This window comes from Colletes latitarsis, chromosome 7 (genome assembly GCF_051014445.1).
Source record: "Colletes latitarsis isolate SP2378_abdomen chromosome 7, iyColLati1, whole genome shotgun sequence".
In the NCBI taxonomy this organism is placed as follows: domain Eukaryota; kingdom Metazoa; phylum Arthropoda; class Insecta; order Hymenoptera; family Colletidae; genus Colletes; species Colletes latitarsis.
Window position 1 is genome coordinate 11,793,569 of NC_135140.1, and position 14,139 is coordinate 11,807,707.

General features: G+C 33.2%; 1 protein-coding gene across 1 annotated transcript; it reads right to left on the reverse strand.

The window, feature by feature from the left end:
* Positions 1-4,055: 4,055 nt before the first annotated feature.
* LOC143344002 (venom acid phosphatase Acph-1-like) lies at positions 4,056-8,623 on the reverse strand. Its single transcript, XM_076769524.1, has 7 exons — positions 8,524-8,623; positions 8,146-8,341; positions 7,618-7,793; positions 7,280-7,532; positions 6,430-6,556; positions 4,779-4,981; positions 4,056-4,675 (listed from the first exon to the last, which is right to left on the reverse strand). Exons 2-7 carry the CDS (start codon positions 8,335-8,337, stop codon positions 4,529-4,531), a joined length of 1,098 nt encoding a protein of 365 aa, XP_076625639.1. The 5' UTR covers positions 8,338-8,341; positions 8,524-8,623; the 3' UTR covers positions 4,056-4,528.
* Positions 8,624-14,139: the final 5,516 nt, after the last annotated feature.

Below are 14,139 nucleotides of genomic sequence, written 5' to 3' on the forward strand. Positions count from 1 at the left end.
TGCTTTTCTTGTTACAAGTCGCGTTTGGAATTTTTCTATTATAAATTAGCGTTGCGATTGTTGATTTATCGCGTTGTTGTCCCGTAGTGTTGCGATATTTAAAACGTCTAACTTCATCCCCATATGTGCCACTCTATTGTAGTTTGAAGTAGCTTGAAGTAGTTAGTTTGTTTTATGCATGTATGTTGCAGCTACAACTGAAGACGCCAGCACCTGACCCAGCATTTTTGGGCAACGCGATTTGAATTAGCGTTGCGAAACATAAATATATTTCCATTAAAGATAGAGTTGCGAATATACAAGAATCGTGTTTGCTTGTAGAGTTGCGAATTCCTATTTTTCGCGTTTCCTTTTCAGGTTAGCGTTGCGAATTCCATACGCGATTGCTTTTATTGTTATTTAAGAATAGTGTTGCGAATTAACTGATCGGTTTGCTCTTAGCGTTGCGAATTACTATTTTTCGCGTTTACTTTTCAGGGTAGCGTTGCGAATAATCAAAATTCGCGGTTGCTTTTATTGTTACAAATCGCGTTTGGAATTTTTATATTATAAATTAGCGTTGCGATCTTGACTTGTCGCGTTTTTTATTAATTAGAGTTGCGATCCAATGCCCAAAAGCTGGCCAAAACGCCAGCCACTGTACCCAGGATCATCAAGAAGCAAGCTGGGATTCTGCAAAGCCTCGAATGGCTTAACATCGTTATTAAAATTAGTGTTGCGCATGATTGAATATGGGTGCACGCGATTTAATTAATAAAGGAACCCTGTGTAGTTCATTTAACGAATAACAAGCACCACTCGCGTATACTTTTTTATATTATAAATTAGCGTTGCGAAAGAAAAAATGGTCCACTCACGGATTGTTTGAATTTAAGACGAGTGGACGATTATTTTATCTAAAATATATCTTTTCTTTATATGTTTGCCAAAGGAAATACTGCTTGAAAGTATTGTTGTAAATAGACCAATTGTTTTATTCTTTATAACGTGTTAAAATTTCTAATTTATGTGAATATATTTTTATCGCAGATTTTTGATGCATTTAAAAATGCTATATTATGATTAATTTTATTGTAGATTGAATTCATGATTCCAATATATATATATCTATATCACTAATTATTCATTATCAGAGTTGATAATTTTTACGGGATATAATAACCTTTGCAACCCAATTGTTATTTATAAATAGTGAATTTTTTTATAAATATTCTGTATTATTTGCATAAATCAAAGTTTGTTCGCGATCATTGTTTTAATTGATGGAAAATAGAATGCTTGCATCAAAAGGGTATGCAAATTGCAATTCGATATTTCATATTGAGAATTAATTTCCGCGTGTAATCGAAATTTTTGTTCGTTATTGCTTTGTTTGTATGAACCTAATTAGTTTTCAATACAGTAAAATATAATTATTGCAATGTATACGTCTTGAGAAATTTTTTATTTGATAAACGAAACGAAAAATAAAATCTACGATGATAAATGAATAAAATTTTCAATCTATTTCGTATTTATCTTAACACTGAGACGAGTTTAATTTTTCATTTAATTTCAATTGCGTAATATTTATGTTTTTGAATTTTTTAATATCAATTTTTACTCGTGGAAGCTTCGTTTTTTTTCTGTGCCCATTAATACACGTTTATTTCAGCTACTAATCTTTTGGACAAGTTTCTGTTACAGGGTACATAAACATTGAAGAATGCAGTTGGAAATAGTAAATGGGTTCAGACTTGATCGTTCTTAGGGAAATATTTCGTACAATTTTATTTATTGTCTGAGTTTATGTTTCAGGGAAACATCGTGGGATTGAAAAAGACACCAAGAAGAAAATATCTTTTCATATTTCTTTGTTTTGTATGAGTTCTATTTATTGGATATGAGTGTATGTTTTAGAAAAACATCGTGGGATTGACGAAGACACCAAGAAGAAAATATTTCCTCATATTTCTTCGTTTTATGTCGGTTATATTTCTTGTATATGAGTTTCTGTTTTAGAAAAAACATCGTGGGATTGACGAAGACACCAAGAAGAGAATATTTCCTCGTATTTCTTCGTTTCTACAAATTGCGTTAGAATATAAGTACAAATGTATATAGATTATAAGATAAAGAAGTGTTCCCCGGCGTTCTATTAAATATTACCGAAACGTGTGCACACATTTAAGTATGAATGATTACTGTTAAGGTACATATTAGTATTCTAATATGCAAGGTCCATACGTGCAGTTGCACATTCCAATTTTGTTTCTAAAAAACATGTGGTGGACTAGCTCACATGTATCAACATTTTGTTAGGTTTTCGATCTCTTCATTAGAGTTCGTACGTGCAGTTGCACATTCCAATTTCGTTTCCAGAAAACATGTGGTGGACTATCTCACATGTATTGACATTTTGTTAGGTTTTTCATCTCTTGATTGGGTAGTTCTTTTAAGAACTCACTCATTTCTAACTTTCCTGTAGCTTTTTTCTTAGATAGGTATTCGAATTCCTCGCCAAAGGTAGGGTGGTTGGGGCGAGGCTAGGGTGGGTCTCCTTACGCAGCAACCTCCGCGCGGTGAGACCTGGGGATTATTATTTACTATGTAATTAATATAATTATTAATTATATAGTAAATAATATGAGCTAATGGCTGCGTTCTTCTTATAGTTTCACGTACCTTCTTCGTCTCGGTGTGCGGTCTGGTAACACCGATTTCGAGTTTCAAATACGTTTTTGTCGAGTTATTTTTTAAATAAATGATGTATTACAATTTTAGATAAAAAATAGTGAATTTGCGGTGTACTTATCAATGAGGTACATACTTACGTATTTTAATAACCTTGATATCTTTAAATAATCTTACTCGATTGGTTACTCCAATGAAATTAATCGATTGATGCTCAATTCTGGACCGTATCAATTATATATATTTATAAGCTTTCATTCCGTTATAAAAATATTAAAATTTATTGTTTAAAAATACATTGTTTAAATTTTGAATCATTAAAATCCTTCACTTCGTCCTGAAGTTATGATTTTTTAAACATACGTATGTATGAAGTTTCATTCATACGTCACACAGTATATTTTCGGTAAGGAATTTTTTTCTCGAAAGTGTGTAGGAATTCAGGAGTATGTCTATTGACAAAAAATGCTTGTAGTTGACCCCTGAAACTAAATATAATTTTTCCAAAAAGATTTGAAATTTTTTAATTTTGTCGAAAAATTTCACACATACTCGAATTTTTTTCTCGAAACTGGGTAGGATTTCGGCTGTATGTCTATTCACCAAAAATGATTGCAATTGACTCCCGGAACCGAAAATAATTTTTTTGGAATTTAAAAATTTAGGCACCTACCCCCTGTCGATTTTTCTTAAAAATTTGTTTTTCATTTTTAATAAATTTGTTCGACATTCTACAGAAAAGTTGTCTAATACTTTTTTGTAGGTACCCATGAGCTCTATTTCAGAAAAATATTTCAATGAGATGCCTTTACTATTGTAGGAGTTATGATTGTTTGAAAATTGGACCAGTTTTAGGGGGTTTTTCTCACTTTACGGTGTCAAGAAACAACTTTTTCAATATTGTTGGAATTTCTACATATTCTCCATTAAAATACGCGTAAGAGTAGTTTTTCATTTTAATCAATTTTATTTGCTTTCATTTTTTAAATATTCCTTTCTGAGTGAGAATATTTTGAACATTATTCTAAAATATTTGTGGCATACGTTGTTAATGTAGTTTAGATAGGTATGCAGTGTGTAAGATTTCGTTTCATTTTGTCTTTTCTAGAGAAGATAGAGGAAAAGTTTATTTGATCTTAATTTTTCCTAAAATTTACAATTTGCTTACAAATAACATATATACATAGATAATTAACACATATCGCGATAAACTTTGGGATTTTAAAATTGCATTAGTAACATATTATGGCAATATTCAAAGATTTAACAAAGTTATATCCCCTTAAATTGAATACTATACGCGATCGAGTAAAAATTTTAGGAGAATTATTGTGAACTTATACAAGGTATAATGGGTTAAAGTAACATATTTGGAAACAAAATCCGTTACCAGAAATATTTATTTCAAGTTCTAAACTTGTTTTTTACACGAAGAGTTGTCATCTCTTCAAATTGACCGTGAATCATGCAGAGAGGGGCAAAATTCAATTCGAAAATCTGATAATCAATAAAACCAATGCGTAACAATTTATTCGTGACAGTTTATCCGAAAAGTTAAGTTAAGTTATTGTAAAATATTACATTTTATAATTTAAGTTTTAATTTTCATTCAACGAGTAATGGAAAAATAGTAACATCTTTTTATTCGTTTTTTAAAACTCTTCTCTAGATAAGAATTTTGCCCATCTCTGATACCGCGTCACATCGTCCGAATACTGTTTTCTTTGTTTTTCAAATACTGTTTTGTTTATATTTTAAATACTGATTTGTAAATGTACGGAAAAGATACGTTAAATTATTAAAGAACAATGATACAAGAAAATAATTTAACAAACATTATATAAATAATTTCTTTTCATAAGTCGAGTTTTCCACACAACGATGCTACATCTTTGGGTATCACCGGATCAACGAAGCTTCTAAAAGTGTCAAGTGGACACAAATTTACGCCACAGCCGGGTATTTTAAGAGTTCTCATTTTACCGTCGTTTCTGTAATGTACCTGAGAACAGTTAATACAATGAATTAGAAATATTTAAGGAAAACCAAATATTTATATCATGATTGTTTCGATATGGTGGTAAATGCATTAATAATTTTATTACCTGCACGTAATATTGATTCTTCATTTCGTGTAATTCAAACATGACAGTGCTGCAATACGTAGGAACTTTGTTGTCGTAATTGTTCAATGCAATAACTATGGGCGCGATGTTTATTTCGTGCGCAGCATACATAAACGCTTTGCGCGTATCGATGTTATTCAGATAATTGTCTACATGATCTAACCATTCACGAATCCATATTCCTATCGAACAAAATAACAAAATATTATATAAAATTATCGGTATCGTTAAAGACAGTATTGTACTGCCGTGTTGAACAGGGTGTACGGCCACCCTTAGGGAAAATTTTAATGGAGAATTCTAGAGGCCAAAATAAGACGAAAATCAAGAATACCAATTTGTTTATGAAGGCTTCGTTAAAGAATGATTAACAATTAAATTCAAAAATTTCAAATCGTACTGGAAAAATTATTTTTGGTTGCGGGGGTCAATTACAATCATTTTTGGTAAATAGACATACCCCCGAAACCCTACCCACTTCCTAGAAAAAAATTCTTAACCAAAATCTAATACGAGGCTAAGAAATGCTTCCCTGAAATTACATTTGAATCTTTAAAATGTCATAACTTCTGAACGGATGGGACGATTTTAATGTTTAAAAAAACAAACAACGCGTATTTTAATGAAGAATATGTAGAAATTGCAAAAATATTCGAAAAGTGGATCCTTGACACCGCAAAATGAGAAAAACCCCATAAAAATGGCTCCATTTTCAAATAGCCATAATTCTTACAATAATAAACATATTTCAATGAAACTTTTTTCTGAAGTAGAGCTCATGGGTACCTACTAAAAAGTATTAGACAACTTTTCTATAGGCCGTCAAATAAAATTACTAAAAATCAAATACAAATTTTTAAGAAAAATCGACAAGGGGTGGTAGTTCTCTTTTTCGGTGAAAAAAAGAAATCTCAAATCGTTCTAAAAAAAATATTTTTGTCTGTAGGGGGCAATTAGAATCATTTTTGGTGAAGAGTCATATCGCCGAAATTCTACCCACTTTCTAGAAAAAAATTCGAGAATGTGTGAAATTTTACGACGGAAAAAAAAAATTTGAAATCGTTTTGGAAAAATTATTTTCGGTTGCGGGGGTTAATTACAATCATTTTTGGTGAACAGACATATCCCCGAAATCTTGCGCATTTTCGAGAAAAAAATTCAGTACGAGCGAAACTTTAAACGTTAATAACTTTTTAACGAAGCCTCCATCAACAAATTAGTATTCTTGACTTTCGTCTTATTTTGGCCTCTAGAATCTCCCATTAAATTTTTCTTAGGGGTGACCGAACACCCTGTATTTTCAAAGTGATTAAACTTAGAGAATAATTTCAAATTATTTTCTAAAGTTAATCATTTTTCTTGAATAACATGATATTATCGCATTGTTGACCGGCAATTTTACACGGAAACTTGACTAAATTGAAATAGATAATGCAAGTGCAATGACGAGTTAACTTGTCACCGGTGAATAATGTGTTAAAGATAACATACACTCCATTAATAATTATTTTCACAGTTATTTGTATGCATAAAACTGCGGTGGAAATAGCGTTAAAAGAATAATACCTCGCGTGAAAAAGTATCGCATTAAAAATAATCGTTCGACGTACAATAAAGATTTTAAACTTACCGCCGAGTAGTTGTTTCAGTTCCTGAGTGCCAGATTGAATCAAAAGTGCGTACGCGGCAATTTCATCCAATTTCCCATGTGGAAAAACTTTCTTTGTCCATTCTGGTAATTTTAAACCAATATCTTTCTGCAATGTTACAAAGTTTTTAATAATTATACAAATTTTGTTCAATTTCGTAGAAAAAAGTTGCATGGTTTGAAGAAAAACACTATGTAGTAGATTTGTTTTTTTTATAAGTGAAGGTATCTCGGAGATTTGATGACCAACTTTGTTTTTTTCAATGAAATACTATATTTTTTATACCAAAATATGGAAGAATATCAAATTTTGAGTAAAAAAAGCGTTGATCTGCATTATCTCCAAACCTAATAACTAATGAGTAATTTCAGTTTATTTCTTAATAATTTCATTGTTCTGTAGAGATCTGTGATAAGGTTGAGTCTTCAATTTGATATTACGCGAAGAAAATTTTTAAAAAATAATATGAAATTACTCATTAATAATTAAGTTTAAGGCTAATACAGATGAAACTTTTTTACACAGAATTTGATATTCTTCCATATTTTGGTATAAAAAGTGCAGTATTCTGTTTAAAAAAACAAAGTTCACCTATAAAGAAAGGCAAATGCACTACATAGCGTACTCCTTGAAACCATGTAACTTTTTTATATAAAATTTCTTTGAGCAACATATATTTTAGAATTTTTAGAGGTGCACAAGTTGCATAGACCACTTTGTATAATAAAAAAGAGTGCAAAGCTCGAGCAGAGACGGGATAAATTTTATTTATACGATAAACGAATCAACGTATAACGATTTATAACATTACTAACAATGAATATTCTTTACCTGTGCGTATAATATCTGACGTAAAGCGAATGCAGCTATTGGTTCTTGGATCGGAGCACCTGCATTTTCCGTTAAGTAATCGAAAATTTCTCTGTTGTCCAGATTAAATTTCACAACGGAACTGTTTGTTATTTCAACTTCAGCCGTCCATTTTTTTGCATTTGAACAATCCATACCATCATAAAGATAATCTTCGTCCGTATGTGGGAGTGCCCATACTGGTATAGGTTGCCATTTTAAAGCAGGATTCCATCTGTAACATTTAATAGTTTCGTTTTTAAACGTTAAAGTTTCTTTTTGGCGTCAGGACATCGTCAACAATTAAAAGTTAGGTTTACCTTTGCCTTTTCACTGGCGGAAACAATCCAGCTGCCACGAGTTCTCCGGTCATTACCACTCTCTCTACTTCGTCAGCGCGAAACCAGATAATTTCCTTCGAGTAAATTGGTCCCAAGAGTTTCTCGTACCTTAGTCGTAAGAATTGGCCAAGTTTGTATGCTGTCATTTTACCAGTCTACGTAAATAAAAAATATTGTACAACTTGCCCGTATTATTACATTCTGATATTCTGAATTATTGAATCAATGCAATTACGAATAGAACAGTATTTAACTATTTGTCAGGTGCCGTATATCTTTTGCAAGTACATTTGACCCTCTTTTTACACGATTTTAAAGTTATACGGAACTAGATTACTTCTTGTATAGTCTGCATCCTTTAAAACAAGTTTTATATATTTCTGTCAATCAGTGTTTCTGTGATTTTCTTCGTAAGATTTATTTTTACACGGTAGTACGCTTTTACCACGTAAAAGGAAGGTCACCTGTACCAAAATAGATAATATAATTATATGAAAAATGATGTACGTTTGTCAGGCCACCGTGTCCTTCTGGTTCGTACGTCATATTGCCATATGGATCGTTAGGGTAGAATGTCTGATCTAGCGTAGGCGTCCTGTTTCCATGTCTAAATACTACTTGTAGAAGTTTGAGCTCGGCAATGCTCGGTTGGAAATATAAGCAACAAGCAACAATCGTCAGAATCCACGTAGTCTTCATATTTCTGAAAATAATTAAAATACAGCTGTGAATAGGATAAGAAAAAATTGAAAAATTTCACCGCGAGACAAGAATAATTTTCGTGGCTATTACTTTAAGGTCTGATATTACTAAAATTCTTTTCTTTAATTTGTCGAGATTACGAAAAAAAAAAAAATCAAATTTAATAAAGTCGTATATAGTTACCTTCGGTTTATTCGAAATAGCAGGAGAGATAAAATTTTGAAAAAAAAAATGACAGGATCCAGGTGTTGGAACTGCTTACTTTATGCTGTAAGAACTGTTCGAAATTTCTTTCACTCGTCGCTTTAAATAAGTTCTACTCTTCTGCTATCTTGGATTAGTTGAAGGTCACAGTATATAGGCTCAACGATTCCTGTCTTTTACACAACCATATCACTTCATACAATAACAGACAGACCAATACACAAAATAATTTTGAAAAAGTAATAACGGAGAAGATAAAAGAAAGAGAAACGAAAAATAATTGTACTTTGTGTATGACTATTTGTGCGATAACTATTTATGATAAAATGAATATGTTGAAACTTTACAACTCCATTCAAGCTAAACGATAGTTATTTCATACGCAGAATAATCATTGTAAAACTTAACAAATATTCGTTGAAATAAAGAATCGTTTATGCAATTTAAGCTATAGAAAAATGAACTTAAACAAAATAACAAGCTTGATCTTTTGTCTCAAATATATTTTCATTTTTTAATTTTATGTCAACGAATGGGAAGTCATTTGTTTCGTAATTGTAGATCTATTTGCTTTATATAAATTTGCACGTTGCGACAAAACAATTGCAAAGTGAACAGTAGTAGATTAAAGAGTAAAATATATACCGATTAAGGAAAATGAGACAGGAGGATTTATAAAAGAACATAGATTGAAAAGATTGATTGATAAACATATTACTTTCTCATTGATATGAGGCAAGTTTGGAACAGAGAAAATATCTATGGTTTTTAACGTAATGTTAGGATCAATATTTGGAACAATTTTTGGAATTCTTTATAACAGTTCTTCATTATTGTTTTGGGAACCTAAACTTAGACACAAAGATAAATAAGACACAAAAAATTACCTATTTTGCTAAGTTTAGCGGTATGGCGAGCAGTGCTATTTTTGTGTAACATGTTGTGAAATTCTTTTAAAGTAAAGCTTTCAAAGCACGTGGATTTGACAAAGTACACAGATTTTGCGAAACGCGATAACCGACTCGCACGTGATAGCGTGTGCGTGGGTGTGAACTGCGACAGCTTCTTTCATCGGTTGATCGAGGAGGGCACAACCCGACATCATGCAAACTGTTCAAGATAATTGTGTAGCGATTTACGTCGCCGATTCAAAAGAAACTCGTGATCCAAGATAAACTTTGCAAGTTGCATGTTTTCAGCCCTTATTGGTTTGGGTATTTTCAGAGATACTTGTTACATGATTTGGAAAAGGAGTCGACAGTGGGTGATCGCGTCTTAATTTTCCGATCGAGGATGAACGGTTGTTAAAATCAATTTGTATCGTTTCCGGAAAACGATTTTACCGACGCAAAATAACCAGAGATAGATTAAGCATCCGTGTATGATGAATACGAATGATAATCCTAAAGGATCGTTTTCCATGTTGTCTGACGTAAAGACAAAGAAACGTGATAAGCTTCCATCGACCAACTGTAATGCTGTTTGCGTAGCGAAGACAGCGTGAAAGGTGTATGATGAAAATCTCAGACCATGTACAGTGAGTCACAGAAGTATTCATACTCTCCCGACTGTTGATTTCGAACTGCCGATATTTTTAGAACAAATGTTGTCGGATCCTTATCGATTAACCTTTTAATATTACACATATTATTTTAAAAAAATATCAGTTTAATACAAATACGGATTTAACTATCGAAAGCTAACGGTACAAAACTATTCGTATTTACATGGTAAATATTTATTCTTTGTATAAATTTAATTCTAGTCTCCATTCCGATCCTATTTACGAAAATTAAAGTTAAATTAAAATATTAATTCTAATTTTTTTGATACAATTTTGTTGACTTTTAGATTTTATATCCGATATTCTTTTACCTGATTTACAATTTTAGCAGATTATTGCTAGAACGTGGTAAGGGGTCAGTGTTGGCGTTATTCAAATATACGAATAACGAATGAAATTTTTAAATCGAGCTCCTCGTTCAATTTTCTTCGCGTCGTTGTTTATCCAAGTTAAGCATAATAATCTTATTCACGTCCGAAAATATCACACATCCTCAAAAATCAGTCTCTTTATCAGTGTGGGTTTTTACGAAATATAAACATTTAATGCAATTTGTTTTAACAATAAAAAGCTTTCTCCGAGTTATTCGATCATTAAGATCTCATGTTCTTAAAACTCTTCGACAGATTTCTGACATGCTTCTTTATCAGAGCTGTTTGCAAAAACAGTTGGTACCTTTGAACCTGTTGTTCGGTTGTCTAACATCTTTCTTTACTTATTGAAATTTCAAACTATTCTTCTTTTTCTTCTTTTTACTTCTCACTTCATCATCGACTTTACTCTAAAAATTTCGGAATATTTAAACATTTTCTTTCTGATAGAAGACAATCATCGCCTTTTCGTGGTTTTCGTTGAGTGAGAACGTGCACGTTATTAATTTTTAAGAACTACAAATATTTTTTTACGTAAAATAAAGTCTGGTCAAAGCAAGCGCATAACATTTAGTTTTTCGTCATAAATTGGTAGAGTTATCGAATAATTTATCGAGAAGCAATATTATTAGTTTATTTCAACAATAATTAGTTTCTCCCATTGGATCATCATCAAAAATGTTTGATATCGAAGGCTCATTTTACGTTTGACTATTTTCAATTCTAGAATATTATTTTTTAATTAACCTCATTAGCGACATCTTGAAGGGGAAGTTTCGTGAGCATACAAATTATTAAAACGTACAAATTTTATTTTATATGAAAAACGAATTTTCTTAGAAGAGATAACCATCATTATCCATGGATTTTACTCAGGGTATTTATTCTTGAATTAACCATTTATGCGATTGTTTGGCACGTGAGCGTCAGCTTGGACGAGACTATTGAAAGCATGAGACCGAGAACTAACACGTGCTTAGACATTTGCTCTGGAATAACGTGCTTCATACGTGATACTCTATATGTGCCAAATCTTGAAAGAACGTGCCACGCACGTTGCCTATGACTTGTCTTTTTTCCAATTCGCAATAAAATGTTTTCATCCACCGCGGTACTACCGTGTCAGATTTTTCAACGCATTTGTGCAACGAACTACTTCGGGATCTTTTTGGTAACATTAAAAAAGACATTTTCTTTGGAATGATCTGTTTAATCATGGGATTTGATTGTTATTGGAAAAAGGAATTTTTAAGAAAAATCGACAGATGGTAAGTGCCTAAATTTTTCAGCGAAAAAGAAAAATTTCAAATCGTTCTGAAAAAATTATTTTCGGTTACGGGGATCAATTGCAATCATTTTTGGTCATTACACATACCCCCGAAATCCTACCCCTTTTTGAGAAAAAAATTCGAGTAGGTGTGAAATTTTTCGACAAAATTAAAAAATTTCAAATCGTTCTAAAAAAATTATTTTTAGTTACGGGAGTCCATTACAATCGTTTTTGGTCAATAGACATACCCTCGAAATCTTAACCAATTTCGAGAAAAAAATTCCTTACCAAACATATCATTTCTGGCGAGAAATGTTACCTCGAAATTTCGTGCGAATCTTTAAAACGTCATAACTTCTGAACGGATGAGACAATTTTAATGTTTAAAAAAGCAAACTACGCGCATTTTAGTGTAGAATATGTACAAATCGTAAAAATATTGGAAAAGTTGGTCTTTGACCCCGCAAAATAAGAAAAACCCCATAAAAATGGTCCAATTGTCAAACAGCCATAACTCCTACAATTGTGAATATATTTCAATAAAACTTTTTTCTGAAATAGAGCTCATGGGTACCTACAAAAAAGTATTAGACAACTTTTCTGTAGGGTGTCAAACAAAATTACTAAAAATGAAAAAGGAATTTTTAAGAAAAATCGACAGGGGGTAGGTGCTTAAATTTTTCGATTTAAATTAAAACGTTAAATAATATTACCCAGGTCTTGCCACGTGGAGGTTGCTGCGAATGGAGACCCACCCTAACCGAATCCCATCCACCCTCTATTAATAAAGAGCTTCTGTGACCAACGATCGTTGGTCGAGGAAGCAACAAACGATGAGAGTTAAAAGAATTTTTCTTCAAATAAAAATAACTTGCTTAACATAATAGTTAACCAAACACCTGCCTAACTATAAATCTAAATTCGTTTATTATATCAAGAAACAATTCTAAATTCGCAGCCATTAGCTCGGTGTTACCCACGAAGAATAACTTTTCTATCGTGGGTGACACCGATTACCAGGTCTCACCACGTGGAGGTTGCTGCGAGTGGAGACCCGAAGGGAGATAGATGGAATCCAAGTTCCATCGATCTCCCTTTTACATCCTTAGAAGCTAAATTACTAAACTAGAGAGATAGAAGGAAGCAATGTTCCTTCGATCTTCTAGTTTAGTTGTGCCAAGTAATTATTTCGTTTGAAAAGGGATGAAGGTAAATCGAGGGAGACGCGACGCGACGCGATACGACGCGATGCACCATGCAATAGTGCAAGGAACGAAATACGCGACACCCGAACCGAGTAACTGGTCAAAAGGGTCAGCTCCGTTGCCTCTTGGCAAGTCCGATCGAAGGGGAAGGGAATCGACGCACCCGACACAGAGGTTCCCCATTTCTCCCACGCATCCTGTTGGGAGCCAACTGGACCCAACTCGGGATGGCTAACAGAGAGAGGGAGCGTGTGTCGGGGCTACCGCAGACAGGAACAGTCCCTGATCCCCTCTGCGGCCGAAATACTCTTTCCCTTGGATCGTCTCGCCAGAGGACGGCAACTGACCCTTCGGACGAGCTAAACGGCCGATCACTTGCTTTCTACATGGAAGCAGTGGTGATCGGAACGAAAAACGAGGGAACGGGTGAACGAGAAGCTAGTTGGTAAAGAATTACTTGGCATATACGCAGACGCATACATGGGAGTAAATGTTCCAAGCAATTATTTTGTTTAAAAAGGGGTGAAGCTAAATTGTGGGAGACGCGACGCGACGCGACGCGATGCTGTACCGTACAGCAGATCTTCGGATCGAATCATGTTTCAAGAAACGAAAGATCGAGAGAACGAGAAGCTAAGTTAATAATTGCTTGGTATCGCGGCCTTAAAACTAAATTTATCCTAAGGGCCTTAGAGATAAAAATCCCTCGATGTCCTTGCGTTGTCGTCCCACGATGTCCCGCGATGTCCAACGATGGTCTGTAAGTAAGCTGAAACAAACTAAAAAAGGCGGCATTTACGATTAGTTAAATATAATAAATTGGGGAACACGAAGCCCTGAAATAAAATAAATGGACCGATCGATGTCCTTGCGTTGTCGTCCCACGATGTCCAACGATGGCCTGTAAGTAAGCTGAAACTAAAAAAGTTTGCATTTGCGATTAGTTAACACAACATATACAATAAGCAACGTTTAAGCAAGAATAAAATAGAGGAACAAACACATTCGCAAACAAGGAGCCAGAAGTAAAATATGTAAGAAGACCAGACAAATGAAAGCGAGGCAAAATGATAGATTCAAGCCCAGTAGACATTTGAATGTCGAAAAAGAAGTAAGAAATTGGAGATTGAGATATCACTCGCCACTGTATCGATAGTGGTCAGTGAAACAGATTTTACTTCGGAC

Coding starts and splice junctions, on each gene's coding strand:
- LOC143344002 (XM_076769524.1), bottom strand. CDS start 8,337: ATGAAGACTACGTGGATTCTGACGATTGTTGCTTGTTGCTTATATTTC. Junction 7,794..8,145: donor GACACGGTGGCCTGACAAAC/GTACATCATTTT, acceptor TTATTTACGTAG/ACTGGTAAAATGACAGCATA. Junction 4,676..4,778: donor AGAATCAATATTACGTGCAG/GTAATAAAATTA, acceptor AACTGTTCTCAG/GTACATTACAGAAACGACGG.